At 39.0% G+C, this 17,055-nt stretch overlaps 2 protein-coding genes across 2 annotated transcripts in view; one reads left to right on the top strand and one right to left on the bottom strand.

The window, feature by feature from the left end:
* Positions 1 to 1,119: 1,119 nt before the first annotated feature.
* On the top strand, positions 1,120 to 14,329 carry GCFC2 (GC-rich sequence DNA-binding factor 2; the record flags this gene model as incomplete). Its single annotated transcript, XM_009872628.1, has 13 exons — positions 1,120 to 1,235; positions 3,011 to 3,197; positions 4,070 to 4,193; positions 5,472 to 5,550; positions 6,497 to 6,609; positions 7,341 to 7,540; positions 8,060 to 8,210; positions 8,438 to 8,559; positions 9,313 to 9,389; positions 10,057 to 10,123; positions 13,277 to 13,423; positions 13,776 to 13,900; positions 14,215 to 14,329. Coding segments are annotated over 13 exons (1,623 nt in total), but the record flags the coding sequence as incomplete, so codon positions are not given.
* A 1,483-nt stretch (positions 14,330 to 15,812) lies between these two features.
* Positions 15,813 to 17,055, bottom strand: part of MRPL19 (mitochondrial ribosomal protein L19) — a gene marked incomplete at its 5' end in the record, with an annotated part of 4,588 nt that continues 3,345 nt past the window's right edge. The window contains one exon of the mRNA XM_009872618.1: positions 15,813 to 16,167. Coding sequence (XP_009870920.1) covers positions 15,952 to 16,167 — 216 coding nt within the window. The remainder of the gene's footprint in view (positions 16,168 to 17,055) is intronic.

Here is a 17,055-nt window from a genome sequence, read left to right as displayed (position 1 = left end):
CCAGGTCATTGACGAATATATTGAAAAGCAACGGCCCCACACTGACCCCTGAGGGACCCCAAATTCTATCTTTTTTTTTAAATTCTGGTAAATGATTGACAAAAAGAAACTATATCTTCTGATGAGCTGGAAGTTTTGTTTCTGGCTTGGTTCACCTACTCTGGATCAGACTGGGAAAATCTGAATGACCATTTCTTTGTGCCAGACGAGAAAATTGCAGAAATTTTTGCCTATTAAACAGGAGTAGATAGAGGTCTGGGAGAAAGTTACATCTTTCTGCTGCTGAATTTCAAATCCAGTCCGATTGGTGTTTTTACATCCTTGTACTTGTTTCTGGAAAGCTGTTAACTTCTGCTGTTCAGGAAACTGCAGCAATTTTCAGTAGCAGACCCTGTTAGTCATGGACTTGATTGCCTCCACTGATTGTGTTTTGACTAGATTTTAATATACAAACTTCTGCTGTTCTAGAATGCAAAGTGTCTTTCACTTTAAAAGCTCAAATCCAGTAATCCTTTTTTATTTATAATTACACTTAAGATGAGTTGTCAGTGAAAAAATCTCTTTTGGCCACTGACTTTGCCAGAAGGTAGCATTCACGTTTATTGGGGGCAAAATCAGAAGGTTTACTCTGATAAAATAAATTACCGACAGATGGCAAATAATTTATCATAAAGATCTTCAACCAGTTTTAAAAAAGCAAGAAGTAAGTAAAATCAGGTATTATCTTTACTACTTGACTGTAGTTGATTTTTTTTCATTTTATGTTTAGAATCTTGATACTACTTGCTGTCAGTAAAGAAATATTATGCATTACTGAAAGCTATTAATGTTTTCAGATCAACAGCATCTGAAGTGTACCCTATGTTACGGGTTAGTTAGTGCTGTTTATACATGTATGCACTGTATGCTTTTTATGTAACATACATATGCACTTTTTCGTCCTTTTTTTTAATCTTTGTGTTGTACTTTTCTGTACAACATTTTCTGTACTTAACTTCTTGATTGAAATATGCATCTTTGTCTTATGACTTGTGTATTCAAATGATACGTCTCGTTGATCTGTGGAGGGAAAACTTGTATAGCTAGTGTATTAAAAATTGACACTTAAAATTCTTGTAGGAAACTTACAGTGATGCTTCCCTGGAAAAATCTCAACCAGCTAAACCGAAGTTTGATCCCTCTGTTTCTCTGCCACCTGTGAACTTGGAAATTGTGAAGAAGCGACTGAGTGAAAGGTAAATCCTGTTCTTATGAACTTCTACATTGTCCGAGTCTTTGGCACCAAATGGGAGATGACAGCTTTGAAATCTTTACCTTTTTTCCAGAGCACTGGGGGGTTTTTTTGGTTGCTATTGATGTATAATACTCTACTGAATATCATAACAAGCATATCACAAATTTTTAACTTTGCCTGTTGATACTTTGTGGCAGGGAAGCATTTTCAAGAGTGTTTTATCAACTAGAGCTTTGGAGAGTGAGTTCATTTAAATGGCAGCAGTGTTTTTATGCTCGCAAGAAGTTTTTGACAGGAGCATTGGTTTCATGTTAGGTTTGCCCAGCAAGCAAAACTTTTACCAGGGCAGATGGAGTTGGCGATCCTACCCTTCTTACGGCAGTTCTGATATCAGCTTTGAGAACAGCTCAGTATTTTTCTAAAGTACAGTAAATTCTCCGCAGCCTATTTAGGTGAGCTAGAACCTGCCTTGATGGATTGTTGGGGTTTTTTTGTAGTGTGCCAGGCTGTGACTTTTCTTCAGCAGTTCAGCAGCTGTTGTGTGGGCAGCTGACATGTCCTGGGGTGGAAGGGGGACCCTCTAAGAGGGTGTGAGGAGGACAGGTGGGATCAGGCATCCTAAGGTAAGCTGTCCCCTGTCATCTCTGAGAGCACTAGGAAGCAGCTGTGCAGATGAGTTTAGACAAGTGACATTATTCAGTTGAAACCTAGATATGCACCGAGCTCCCCAAACATGCTTTGCTTTGTACAGACCATCATTGACTGCCTGTTTGAAGAATTGCCATTAAATGGGACTGAGTGTTTTTGTGGAATTGTGTGCTTTCTTTGCTATCATCACCTGAACTGAATGAGTTGGATCAAGTGGGTATTTATGTACAGAATCAAGTCAGAAAAATGAGAATAAGGCTATCAAGAGTGGGAAACCTCTTCAGGAAATACCAAGAAGGGGAGCAAGAACCTGTTTGATATCAACTTGATAGATGTCTTTAATTGATAAAAACTGAAATAGCACTTTAAAAAAAAGTTACTTGTAGCACTGTAGAGAACAACAGTTTAGTTCAATTATTTCCATTGAAAAGTGTCCCCTGCTTCAGGTAAGTAAAATAGGTCGTCTCCTTGGTTTTGTTACAGGCTTGCTCAAGCTGAGCAATCACTTGAGAGCTACAAGGAGGGGGAAAAAAAAATTAGAATTGTACTATATGTATATGTTTCTGTGTTACCTACCCAATAGTGACAATTGCACACCTGTGCTCCTGGGTTTTATCCCCCTATAGCAGCAAGAGTCCTCAGTTGGCTTGTAATTAGTGATGAGCACGTGCTGAAGGCTACCAGGTCCTGCTGTCCAGGCAACTTACATCAAGGTAGTGTGGACGTGCTGATATGAGCTGCTTTTTCCCCGGATTACGTTGGGTAGAATACATTTAATGGGCTATTTAATTTATATTTACTTTGGCTTTTTATGTTTTTTGGGAGGAATAGTGTCTTGAGGGATTTATGTAAAATGTCAATGGTGCTTTCAAAACTAGCACCACTTCAGTGGTGTTTGAATCTCCAAAGTGTGATGCTTGTCTGCACCCCATGCTTCTGCAAATGTTGGCCTGGATAAATCTTTCAGTGCTTCTTAGCTCAAACACAAGTGCTATTATTACCACAGGCAAAGATTTTGTATGTGATTATAACATGGAAAAATGTTTTGGTATATATCAGATGTTGCCTTGGCAACAGTTTTAGTTGTCTGGATTTCTCTTTTTTATTTTTTTTTAATTTTTTTTCCAGGATAACATTATTACAGGATGTGCACCGTGCCCACCAGAAAGAGTATGAAAAATACATGGAGGACATGGAGAATTCAAAGCTGGCTGTCCAGGAGTTAGAGCAGTCTTCAGATGCAGCTCTGAATTACAAATTCTACAGGGCCATGAAAACATATGTAGAAAACTTGATAAACTGTTTGAATGAAAAAGTGTGTATATTTTTACATTTCCTTTCCTGTTTGGGTTTTTTTTTTTTATGATAAAGGTGCATTCTGTCAATGAAAGATGAGGGATTTTTGTTTGGAAATGATGAGGGACACCACCCAGTTGAAAGTGAGTTCTGTCAGAAATTTTAGTAGAACAGGAGATAAAATATAGGGAAAATGAATCAATGCTAACCTGATCAAATTAGTACAGGTATTCTGTCTTGAGCTGTGGTCTTAGCTAGATTTAAAAAAAAATAAAAGTTTTTGGAGAGAGTTCTCTGCAGGTTAGGTAACCAGAGTGCCTTGAAGTTGAAAGAGAGGTGGCACTTAAATTCACTTTTGGGATCTCCTGAAATATCTTTACTCAGGGTTACATGATAATAGTAAGGATTTCATGTTAAGGTCAAGTTGGGATTGAGTTACCAAAGCTGTGTGAGAGCTTGTCTGCATTATTGGCTGCATCTGTTTCCTGAACTGCAAACTTCGTGTATTTAAAAAGATGATGTTTGGCCTCGGTGGAAGTGAACTGCTGTTACCCTCTATAAATAGTGCTATCAAGTCTTCATTTATGTCACTTAATTGCATTGCAATTGTGAGTGTCTTTATGTAACATTAAAGAGAAGAAATGTTAGTTAATGAATATATTTTCTTTGGTAGCTAGTGGCTCAAAAGCAAGTCCAAAGTGAAATAAATGCTCCAACAGTGTCCTGTGGAACCCTTTTGTATGAAGTCTTAGGTAGCCCTGTGAGGAGCAACTTTTCAATCTACCATACTTCAGTTTTAATTTTGTAGCTATGCTGAAAACCCATGGAAGCTGCTTTTTGTACATTCTTTTAGCATTTTAATTAATTGAAAACTTGATTACTGTATTTCAGCTGAAAGACATTAATGAGCTAGAACTGGCTGCGCATGCACTTCTTCAGCAACAAGCTGCGAGAGTACTGAAACGAAGGCAGGATGAGCTGAAAACTGAGTCTGCTTATATTCAGCACCTGACAAGTTAGTATGAAATCAGATTATATCCTGTTATTGAAGCATTTACTCCTTGAGCAGAAAGATACAGTTACTTTTTGGATGAAATTTTTAAGTTTTGCCTTTGATCACCTTTCCCCTTCCTATCATGAGTAGGTGTGTTCTGAAATCCTTACCTCAGTAACACTGCTGATAATATTTTTTGCTGGTTTAACAGCAAACATAACGTGACTGAGTATTTGCCAATTTTTAGTTATTCAACTCAACGATTTCCCATCAATATTTAAAAAGAAAAATGGGATAGGTTTTCCAGTAGGTTTTAAATAGGAGAAAGCTTGCTTATGTGAAAAAATAGGGAGTTCACTTGGCAGCATCACTTTCACAGGACAGTGTCTTTAAGGCTGTGTGTGTGCTCAGAATGGAGATTTCCAACGAGGTGACATTTAAGTGAAGGGAAGAACGTGAAGAAAGAAGCCACTTTGTTTAAGGGTTTTATCTAAACCAGTGTTTTTCAATCGCTGTAGGAAAAATCACTAGAGTTTTCTCATCTTATAGTTTATATGCCGTGTGACTCTTTAGCTGCTGCTGTTGAAAAGTAAACCAAGCTCTTTAAAATTGTTTAGGCAGAGCTAAGAGCAATATGCTTGGGGCTGCTGGGAACAGATGGAACCAGATGCAGCAGTTTATGGTGACTACTAATCATGTGGGCTCAGGCTTCTCGCTGTGCAGGATAAACGTCTGCTGAGGGCAGGCTGGCAGCCTGTAGGATTTTGTGAACTGATGGAGCACACTGACAGCAGGCGTTAAGGAGAAAAGGGTTCTGCTGTAATAATAGCTGCCATTAGAATGATTTTGCTTACAGCTCACTGCAAATGAGACTGTACTTGCATGATTAACAGCCCTTTTAATTGTTTTTGAAGTTCCTAGTTATATTTAATATAGTGGAAAGGCTGTTTTTTCTTATATGATAATACTTCAGTAGTAGTATACTTTTTTTTTTTTGGATGTTGTGCATATACCAGCCAGCTAATAGAAATATAAATGAATGGCCCAACTAGAAAATGCTTCTAATTTCTACTTTTGTGTTGGACTCAAGAATCAGAGTAGGTATGACTGGGGTCACACAGTCAGTGGTCACTCGTAACAGGAGACAGCGGTAAGCCAACTAGTCTTGAAGTTTTGATTTTCCTTTGGCTGTTTTCCAAACGAAGAACAACAGACGGAGAATCTGTCTTTCCTGCTTGAAAAAAATAGGAACTATAAAATCATACAATTTTATTTTTGTCTGTTTTTGTCTTCTGATAGGTGGGAGTGACAAACCAGCTAATGGTGGATTGGGAGGTGATGAGAGGACACAGCTTCTGGAAATGTGTGAACATCGAAGGTAGCTATTACACATATTTGCACTTAACTGATGATGTACTGTGTACTGTCTTCCTGTCATTTATGCAGTGATGAATGTAGATGTGTGGGATTGCACACAGAATATGTATTTGCTTTCCAAAACTTGAAGTACTTGGAAGCCATCTATTTCTTAATGTCATTCTCTTCACACTGATTTGAATCTGGATGCTGATAATCTTGTTATTTTAAATTAGCGAGTGTTAAGTGAGGCTAAACTATATGAGGGGAGCTTTTTTCCCGCTGTTTTATTAAATAATATTATGACCTTACACAGAGATTATAGATAGAAAAAATAGGTGGTTACATAATTACCATTGTAGTCCAGTGCAGAGCCACAAGGATGATGAAGGGAGTGGAACATCTCCCTGATGAGGAAAGGCTGAAGGAGCTGGGTCTCTTTAGCTTGGAGGAGGCTGAGGGGTGACCTTGTTAATGTTTATAAATATGTCAAGGGGGAGTGTCAGGAAGACGGAGCCAGGCTCTTTTCAGCGATGTCCAACGACAGGACAAGGCGCAATGGGTACAAGCTGGAATACAGGAGGTTCCACAAAAATATTAGGAAAAGCTTTTTCACTGTGAGGGTGACAGAGCCCTGGCACAGGCTGCCCAGGGAGATTGTGGAGTCTCCTTCTCTGGAGACATTCAAAACCCGCCTGGACACGTTCCTGTGTGACCTACTGTAGGTGATCCTGCTCTGGCAGGGGGGCTGGACTAGATGATCTTTTGAGGTCCCTTCCAACCCCTGACATTCTGTGATTCTGTGAAAATATGGTAACATAATTACTATTGATCCCTCTTGCCTTTCCTTAGACTGTTGCCCTCCCAACTCTGTTCAAGTAGGTGTTTTGAAGTTGGATTATTTTTCATTGAGCTTCCTCCTGCATCAAGGGGAGAGAATAACTCATCTGTGTTCGTACAAAATACAGGACTTGCAGGCGGCAAGTGAGAGAGTGTTCAGGAGAAGCTGATCACCATGACGGCATGTCGAGTGATGACGAGCTGACTCCAGCAGAGGTCACTGAGTTCCAGAAGAGCAAAGGTTGGTGACAGTCTTACTGGGATGTCCTAGAACAAAATCTCCTTCTGATATTTTAAAAATTTTTTAAATTTTTTTTTATTTTTAGAAAGGTGAAGAAACACTTAAGAGTTACATGCTCTTAGTTATACACTGTAGCATGTTCAGAGAGTTCTGGCTGATGACTTGAGAAGAATAGGTGTAGATTTTGTTTGGTATGAGTTATGTATGTGGTGGTGGCATTACATGTGACTTTCAACCAAAGGTAAATTCTTTTAGGTTATGCCAAAGCTGATCTGACAGTATTCAGTGCAATGGTGCAATGGGTTTTGCATCATCAGTTTGTTTCCTGAAGATAGAGTGAATTAAAGATCGATGTGTTAATTATCTTGAGTGACTGGATGAAGATGAGCAGGGAAAGGCGTAATACCTTTGCTCCAGATCACAGCAAAAGGGTTTTCATGTCTGAAATTTTATCGTTGAGGTATAAAGCTCAAAACATAGTGGTTGTCTAATTCTGTGGACTAGATCATGAAGCAACCTGTTGTCTTTGGTCTTTTGGCAATATTTTTTTCCTGAAACTGGCTTTTTTCGTTTTAAAACCAGTTTCAGTGTCAGGTGTGTCAAGGGTAAATGACAAATGCAGTTATCATATAGGTATTTCTTATTTCCTATGGATGCATAAACTCTTAATCTTTATGCCTCAATAAGTTCTGTGATTGTTTCTTTTTATTCCCAACAAATATTATCCATAGATAACGTGTTAGAGGATAGTAGGAGAATCTTTGAAGATGTACATGGAGATTTTTGTGACATCAGAAAAATCCTGTTGAAATTCCAGGAATGGAAAGAGAAGTTTCCTGACTCCTACTGTGATGCTTATATCAGTTTCTGCCTGCCAAAGCTATTAAATCCGTTGATCAAAGTTCAGTTAATAAATTGGAATCCCCTTGAGGTAGGTACATCAGTTGACTTTTTCTTCAGAAATTGTATGTATTTTGGTATTAGGTACTAATGTGAAAGAGGAGATTTTTTTTCTGTACATATCACAGTGCATTAGAAATGAACAGAAGAGTATTGTGTGGGTCTCAGAAATTGAAGCATGTGGTCAAAATCTTAATTTTCTCCTTTCCCCTTAACTTCAGCCCCTTTTGCAACACCGTGTGTAAAAAGAATTCTTCCCTTGAGTTCTCTGACACTTTAACAATAACACCCTTTAAATTCTAGCTTTAAATTTAGTTTTCGGCATTTGCTTTTTTGGCTTGTTCAGTGATGAGTGTGATATGGTCTAGGGGTGAATTTGCAAGTAGCGTTAATGGTTGGACTCGATGATCCCAAGGGTCTTTTCCAACCTGGATGATTCTTTGATTCTGTGTGATTCTGAAATTAAGTGGGAATCTGTGATATCATCTCATGGAACTTTTCTTTTAATCTTGACCAGCTGAACAACTAACAAGAATGACCTTTTTAGCAGAATTTTACAGAGTTGGAAGAGATGCCCTGGTTCAGAGCTATAGAAGAATTCACTGATGCCAAAACCGTATCTGAATCAAAAAGGGATGATGATCCTGATCAAGAAGTTTTGCCTAGAGTGACTGAAAAAACGATTCTTCCGAAAATTACAGGTATAGTAAGAGTGTCTTGAAAACGTTCACTGCAGCCAAGCAATCAAACCTCAAATAAGTGATAGCTATCAAATGTTATATAATGGTGCGATTGTGTATTTTTTATTTTTTATTTTATTTTTTTTATGCTTACTGCTGTTACGTTGTAATGCCTTGAAACTGGAGTGGATAACTACTTGCACATTATGAATGAATTCAACTCTTATTATTTTAAATTTATTTTTCAGCATTTGTAAAGAGTGTGTGGGATCCTTTATCTACTTCACAGACAAAGAACCTTGTGCAGCTTTGCCGTAACATCTTTGAAAACCAGCTCCTTTCCAAAAATGAATCCAGTCGAGCAAAAGAGGTAAAAGCTTCTGTGACACTGTTGAAGGGAGAGCCTCATCCACTGTGTGTGCTTTCTGCGTATCCCATGGGAGCTTAGAACATTGTCCTGAAATTCTTTGGTTCTGAGTACTTATTTGTTTTGCTACTTTATATTAAGAAGATTTAACAGTTAAACTTTCAGCTCTCTGAAGGTCTACCTACAAACGATGATGGGACATGAGGCAGAAACTTTAATTGCAGAACTTCTGTTCCTAGAAAAATTCTGGCTGTACCTATCATGAATCTGATCATAGATCTAATCTTGCTTCACTGCAATAATGGATAGAATTGAGTTTTGCATTTAATTATCTTCTAGAATTTGAGCTTTAAATGCTGGTAATGCCTCCAGTAGTCAGTCCTTTAACCTTTTATTTATAAAGCATTTCTACAGTTTTAAAATTTGAAAATCCCCAGAGTTTACTTGGCTAACAAAAAGACTACTTTGTAATCTCAGCAATCTTTTAATAATTAATTTTATATATGTAGTCATTGTAGCCTGCCCTTCTTCAGCTTGATCTTAAAAAAAAATTCCTGACTTGACAGATAATTAAAGCCTGATTTGTCTATTGTTTTTAATATATTCATGGTCTCAGTGTGTATTTTATACAAGTGGTGATTGTACGTAGCTCTAACTAGCATAGTACACGTCTAGATGAACAGAGTAACTGTTGAAGTTGTTATAAATGGAAGATGAAGTATTAAGAAGACACATTAATAATTCTGTTTTTAATAGGATTTGATGAACACGGTTGTCCTAAGAATGAAGAAATCTGTAGAGGATGATGTCTTCATTCCTCTGTATCCTAAACGGTAAAGTGACTCTGGGACTTCTTTAAACTTTTTGATTCCCACAGATGTAGAGAAAGTACTCTGTTAACAATTAATACTATTAATTGTATGCAAATAGTTTTAATGATTACTGTAACCATTAACAGCTACAGGAACAAATGTACCTTTTATTGTTTTACTATGGGAAAAGTAATGAGGCTTTATTCCCATTCACGAGCTCGTTGTAATACAAGTAACTCCACTGACTTAATGCTTTTCTGCTCTCGTAACCAAAAGCTTTCCCAGTAGGTGAGGTCCGCAGTCTGGTTTTAACATAACTTTTATCTGAGGGCCTGTAGTAATTCAGGTGTTCTGATCTCATGTGTGCGTGTCCCGATTCCTCCTGTAGTTCCCAAAAGAGGAATTATGTTGCTGCTGCTTATTACTGGACATGATTTCAAAGATGGGAGCGAGTAGAAGTCTGGGAGATACGTGGTTAAGATACAGCTAGGAGGGAAGCTTTGCTAAAGGTTCAAATTGACATTCCCTAAATTTTTATTCTGGCTGTGGCTGTCACTGCTGAAAGAGTGCTAGAATGAACATTCATCAGTGTCTATGAGATCAGTTGTCTGTTTATCATCTTTTAAAAGCAAACAAAACCTAAATCCCTATTTTATATTATTTTTTTTTTTCTTCTTTCCATGACCAGCACTGTGGAAGATAAATCATCACTATGTTCAAAATTTCAAGAAAGACGATTTTGGTCAGCTGTCAAGGTAGAGAAAATAGAACTTTTTTCTTTTTTTTTTTTTTTTCTTTGAAATTCATTTTAGTGAAAGAGTATTTTGCAGCCCATGAGGAAATATATCTTCAGGCAAGTCTGATTCCTAGGTGGTTAATACATATTTATAAGGATGGCTAAACATTTTTCTCGGTGAAGGATGTGCAACCTGCATGTGCTGCTTTAAGAATGAGCTATAAATGAACACTTTATTTCTTTTTACTCAACTGGTGCAGCTTCTGCAAGAGACTTTGGTCTGACCATGCTCCTGCTGGTTCATTTTTCTTCCTTGAGTGGGTCAGCTGGGCCTGTTGGCCTTGTATCATGTTAGGTAGTGACTGTCACCTAACACTGCGGGGATAGATGGGTTCTTTTGGAGATCCTGGGGAAAAAACATAATGGCACTAGGTTGTAGGTACAATTAAAGCTTTTTTTTTAAACTGAATTTTATGATCAGCATAGCATAGTATTTTATGATCAGAGTAGCACAGCGTTTTTATAATTACAGTTGGTGTAGTGCAACTTTACAAGCAGCATAGCACAGAATTCATAGTACAGCTTGGCTTTTGGTTTGGAATCACCTGGCCACTCTGCAGATCTGGTCAAATCCAAGTATTTGGCTTGCAATATCAGTAATACAACGCTCACGAACTAGCCTAGAAACATGTAAAAAGAATGAGTCACCCAATCCTTGGAGGAAGCAGAGGGTGGTGGAAATATCCCTGGTGTCTCTGTGAGCCACAGAGCTCATGGGTCTCACTGTCCTGGAGTCCTTCTGGCACAAAACTCTTGTAGAGCTTGTAACTGCTTGATTTTATAGACAGTTCTCTGTGTGCTGTTCTGTGCTGGGGTCATCACCACCACCAGGTTGGCCGGGTGCCTGGGACCTTCAAGGCCGCTAAGGAAGGGGGTAGTCAGCCTGGTACCCAGGAATTTTGAGGCTGACAGGGAGAGGAAGGGGAAAAAAAAAAAAAAAAAGCCTGTTTGGTTCGGCTACTTAGTGCACAGGCCCTTCCTGGCCTGCTAATGAGAAGGAAGGGGACTGATACGTGACCGGCGTGGTTGCAGAGTGGCCATTTGCCTTATAAAATGGTGTTAGTTATGATAGCCAGTGTTGTAGAATATAAATACTCTGTGTTCATGTAAGCACATCAGTATAGTTTTACTTTTGGGGTGGTGAGTTGGGAATTTCTGAATGCCTGTGATTCAGTTGCTGCTTGAAGATGTCGTTCCTCTAGGAGTAAATTTGGAGTCTTATTAAAGATGAGATTTAGAGGCATAAAAACGCATTAAAATCCCAGACAATATTCCAGTTGCCCTGCTAGTCATGGTGCCTGGCCCTGCACGGGCTTCTTGTTGTCATGGTGCAGAGCTTACTTTCTACTGAAAAGCCTGGAAGGTCGGACGTCTTGAGGTCTGTTTGACAAAGGACTTCTCACCTCTGCTCCTGGAGCGAACTGCTGTGCAGGAACCTGTCGTGGACAGATGAAGAGAAAGCAAGAGATAGTTTAATACCTAAGGGTTAGGACACACAACAAAAACCAAGGGAGACTTGGAATTCTGATCCCACCTTCTAGGACTGTGTGTTGGATTTTCCTGGAAGTCAGCCCTGGGTGCTTTCCTTTGCAGTTTTCTCCTTTTAACATTTTATTTCTGTCTTCACTGTCACAGTGGTTATCTTCAGCAGGGTGATGATGGAAAGAAGTTTCAAGTGTTCCTTCGCAGCGTATCTGTTGAATAGTTGTTGCATCATTTTTTTTCTTGAGCAGAGGTGTGAATTCTGTCACCCCCGGGGTAAATAGTACTGCAGCTCATCTGTCTTAAACTCTTGGGACTTAAACTAGTGTAACTTGTCTGTGCTTGACACTGCTCGCTGGCACCGAGACCCAGTGCTGTTGTGCAGCTCCGGTTGGAGTGTCCTTCTCTGGAGACTTTCAGAACCCACCTGGACGTGTTCCTGTGTGATGTGCTGGAGGAGATCCTGGTTTAGTCGGGGAGGTGGACTAGATGATCTCTAGAGGTCCCTTCCAAGTCTGATGTTGTGATTCTGAGATCTGTGCTATTAAGCCTCATCTTTCAATATGGGTTGCCGTCTTCATAGTGGTCTCTAAGCCATGCCTAGAAATTGTGTGGAGAAACTACTTGGTTTGGATGAGAAGTGAGCGAGGAACTCTTCAGATGCAAAACTCCAGGTGGTGGAAGTTTAATTCCAGCTTCTACCCTGGTATTGTCTAATTTGCCTGGTGTAGGTACAACGTGTAGCTCAAAACGTGCTTCGTGTTTACTATGCTGCGTACTTTCCTGATTAATGCTGGTCTATGTTTGATGGAGGTGTCCCGTCAGATACTTCAGAGAAATTAGCAAAGCTGGTGAGCTTTTTGCGTGCTCTTGGACTGGTGACTGCAAAGGTTATCAGGCTGTGCCTGTGAGGGTAGAATACCTTGAAGTTAACAGTTGCCTGAAAATTAATCTGAGTTAAGGGGGAAAAAAATAGTCATTTGCTTACATTAGACTCAAGGCTGACAACTATTGTAAGGATTTATAGCGATAGGGACAACAGGTGAAAACTCTGAGGGCTGAATAATAAATACTGATACCAACTAAAACAATCGTACTTGTGCTGCTGTGAACTGTGGCCACCAACCTCATCATGAAGGACTGTGTGTAGTCTTACCCTGTAGTAACTTTTTTTTGCTTTCTTGGATTTTCTGATCGTTTGCTTAGAATTGGATGTCACCTGGGTTTGGTCCCTATTTCTTCTATGGGGAGCATCCTAATAGTCATTCCTTTTTTTGCGTTTTCAGATTTGATTGCTAGCTCTTCTGTTTAAAGTGTCGTTGTCTTCTGTAATTAGCAAATTGTTAATCTATCGGAAAGGTAGAATGTTCTTCCCAGCTTTGGGATGTCATATATACACATATTAGGGTATGTTTCATATGCATATGTAAAATTAATTATCCTGCTGGATAAGGTTATTTACTATGTGCAGCTCATTAGTGGCTGATGGTAAATTTGGAGCATGAATCCTGGGTTTTTAGTACTTCAGTTGGATGGATGTGGTATGATCTTTCATAAAACTTCTAATACTGTGCTTTAGCATGCTTCCAGCCACCAAGTACACTCGTTCTCTGTTTCTTCATTACTGCAGCTGCTCTCCAACATTCTACTTTGGGATGGAATTGTACAAGAAGATATAGTTCGTGATTTGGGACTGAGCAAGCTGCTGAATCGTTACCTTCTTCTGAACCTCTTAAACACGCCACCAGGGCTGGATAATATAGAAAAGTGTAATAAGGTAACATGTGCATTGCAAGAGGATGTGTGCTAAAAGCTGCTGCTTTTGTATTTTTCCATGAAGAGGGGTGAAAACTTAAGATGGAATATAAAACAAATGTAAAAGACATTGAGAATTTGGTTTCGAATTTGCATGTTACGTTTTTAATTACTTTGGCATATGAAAGCATTTTAGAGCAAATATTAGTCCATAGGTTCTTAAGAATAACTGCTTGTAGAGGTTTTGAATTAAAACCACACTACTAATAATGACCAAACCTACCAAAAAGTCCATGTCAGAAGTGATGTGACTTGGTTATCTTGAAAGAATCTATCTTTTTAAACTTTTTCCAAATTTTTTTGGGTGTGAACAGGTGGTTGCATGCCTCCCAGAAAGGTGGTTCCATGATCTTCAAAGTGGGTCAACTCTCCCTGAATTACGAAACTTTTGCCAGCACTTGCTGCAGTGTGCCCGTACGCTACACAAAAATAACCACAGGTAAGAGATCAGACTTCTCTTTGGGATTCAAACACTTGCTTGAATACCTTGTGTTAAATATTTCTTAAATTCCTTAAGTCTTGTAAAAGATGGAGCCCGTTACGTAAAGGAGTGCTTGTTCTAGTGCTGTTCTAGTTTAATGGTGTAGTTCGAGGTGCTAAATGTTGGATACTGTTAGTCAGCAGTGTAGCCAAGGTTATCCGATGACAAGGGGCCAAAGAGAGATATCTGGCTTTAAAATTAATAAGCATAAAGCACCCTTAAGCCAGATACTTAAAACTGCTGCTATATAAATTTTAATTATTTTTTAATAGTGATGAAACAAAAGAAGTTCTCCTCCTGCTGGTGAAAGTCAAAGCTCTGGATATTGTGGAAGACTTCACTGAAGAACATAAACTTGAACACCTTAAATCAATGATTGGGAAATAGAAATTTTTGAAGCAACGCTTACATTACTGAAACAAGCCTGCTGTTCACACTGGAGCAGTTCTAATAGGAAATCTTAGTGGATCCTGCCTACTCAGAGATGTAGAGGTAATCACTCTCTCATTGTTAAATAATTACTTTTCCCCCCCAACTGTCTTCTAGTGCCATCTACTCCTAGGTAAAGGAGTCTTATTGGAAGTGACAGTTGTCAATCTAAAGTGATGAAATGTATTTGTCCTTTTTGGAAGGACACCTGGAAAGATATCAAATGCCTGCAGAGTTTATCACTGCTGTGTCAGCAGGGTATCACTGCAGACAGCTTTGCAAGCTATTTTTGGTATTGAATTGCCAAATATCGCTCTGACTTAGCAGTCCCTGAACTCTTCTAAATTGTGGTCCACAGGGATTCTTGGCAGGGTTATTGTTAAGCTAGTGAACGAGATGGGTAACGCTCCAGGGGTTCGGCCCCTGGTACAGAAACAAGGGAAGCCCCTGTGCAGGTAACTGGTTTGACTGGTCAATGTTGATGGTGAACGTGGGCTCAGCGAGGCAAGACCTGCACGGGAGAACATCTGGGAAGAGCAGGCTCACCCCTGATGGGCGTTTGAGTTTCGTACTCGAGGGATAGAGACTGAACTTGGGTGCACAGAGCTGGAGTTGTCGCACGTCCTTCGTAATTAACAGATGTCTTGATGAGAAGCACAAGAACAACTTCGGTTACTTTCTAGTAACTGAAACTTGAGAGAAGTGTTCCTTTTGCTTCTCAGTAAGATCTCCGGAACCTTCCTTCATCACACCCTTCTCAGATTTCTAATGTTGCATAAGTTCATGTATTAGCAACAGAATAACAAGGATCCTTTATTTTAGAAACTCTAGTGCCTTGTGGACTGTTTTTCCTTATGACTGCATTTCTCCAAAATCTTCTGGGACTAGTATTTAACTCTCCATGTGATTTCTTTTATATTTTTTGAAAGTTAAATATATATATTTGTAAGGTATTTTAATTGTAAATAGCTTTGGTTTGGTATTACAGACAAGACAACTTTTAAAATAATTGTTTTATTTTGAAAATAAAGTTAAAATATTTTCTTGTGTTAATGACTTGTACAGTCCAGTTCTTTCACATGACAAGAATGTTGTTAGAAGCGTGAAAAAACCTTCAGCCCTTCATTACCTTTAGGAGTTATATGCACGTCCTGCTGTGTAATAATGGTGGATTTCTGTTGCTTTTTCTCTCAGACTGCCAACAAAAACGCACTAGCTTATCAAAAATCACAGCAAGCTCATGATCTCATTGCTTTTCTCCTTTGTCTCATCTGAAGCAACCAGCCTTGTGCTATTATAGAAACATCACAGATGTTCTATCACGATTTAGCTCCTTTTTTTCTAGAAGAAAGATTACAAGTAATTACATGCATTATGCTCCTCAAAAAGGAGCGGCTTTTTTCAGGAAGAGAAATTTAATGTTCAATCACAAGTTGTACACTTTGAAATTTACTGGAAAGGTTAACTTTATTGGGGTTTTTTGCCTATGTATATACAAAACTTGACAACTGATAATCCATACAGTAAATCGGAAGTAAACACTAGTTTTCTCAGTAATGCCTAAGTCGCAAAAACCATTATTATTTTTTAAGTTCTTCACTCACTTCTTTCCAAATCTTCTCCTCTATTTTTGAAGTGTCATATTCTCGCAGCATATCAAACTCTAGCCACGGCTGGCTCCACTTCTTTGCCTCTTTCATTGTTTTCTCAGGTAGCTCAAACTTTATTCCTTTTATGTTGTATTTTGGCCTTTCCCACCGTTTTGACCACGGTTTTGGTTTCATTCGTACCTGCAGCTAGGGTGGAAGAATTAAAAAAAAAAATAATTAAAAAAAGATATCAAAGTATTAAGTAATCAGAATTTTGAGTGTGAGGTTAGCAAAAGCTGAGACAACTGAAAGAAAGTAAGGTAAACCAGACCTATTTGTATATTTAGGAGCTACTACTTTATGTTGTTAGGAGAAAAGGAGTATTTTTTTTTTTTACATCTGCATGACTGCTGGTCACAGCATTGTGTAAAACATTTTACTTAACACATTCCTGATTTATTACACAGTCCTTAAATTGACACATAAAGTGAAGTTAACTCATCTTTTGTAGTTCTACTCCTGTTCCTTATTACAGGAAAGAGAAAGCAGCACCCTGGGAAAGGGAGGAATGGTCACTCTAAGGTACCGAGTTACCAGGTGCCACTCTTTGACAGGCTCTGCTGGTTTCTGGATTGTAGCTGCCTCTTCCAAACTGACCTTCTTTCCTGAGACCTCCCACTCCCAAATCACTAACATCAGCATTTCTGTATGAAAAGCTGCCCTCTGCACTGTCTTACAGAGCCAGGTGGAGGCCACTTCTCCTTGCATGTCTTCTAATTAACTACTGAGGCTGGCAAATACTTACATTCTCCATGTTCTTTCACTACAGAAATGGCATAAAGACTTGCTTTATTTTGTATGCTTTTATCACCTGTCTTGGGTTACAATATGTAACCAAAAAATGTGTAATTCTATTTTCATCTGTTGAAACCGGCTGGAAGAATTTTTTTTGTTTTGTTTTTTTTCATTCCGTGTTAACTGCAGGGGCAGGTGCTTTTGTTAGTGGGTAATCATGGGTTAACGATGGGGGAAAATGGTCGGAGCCGCCCCAGCCCGCCGGAACTTCGGGCGGGGGGGGGCCGCGGGGGCCGGACA

This window comes from Apaloderma vittatum, unplaced genomic scaffold (genome assembly GCF_000703405.1).
Source record: "Apaloderma vittatum isolate BGI_N311 unplaced genomic scaffold, ASM70340v1 scaffold42610, whole genome shotgun sequence".
Taxonomy (NCBI): Eukaryota; Metazoa; Chordata; class Aves; order Trogoniformes; family Trogonidae; genus Apaloderma; species Apaloderma vittatum.
Note: the sequence above shows the minus strand (reverse complement) of the source record. Positions and strands in the feature narration are given on the sequence as shown.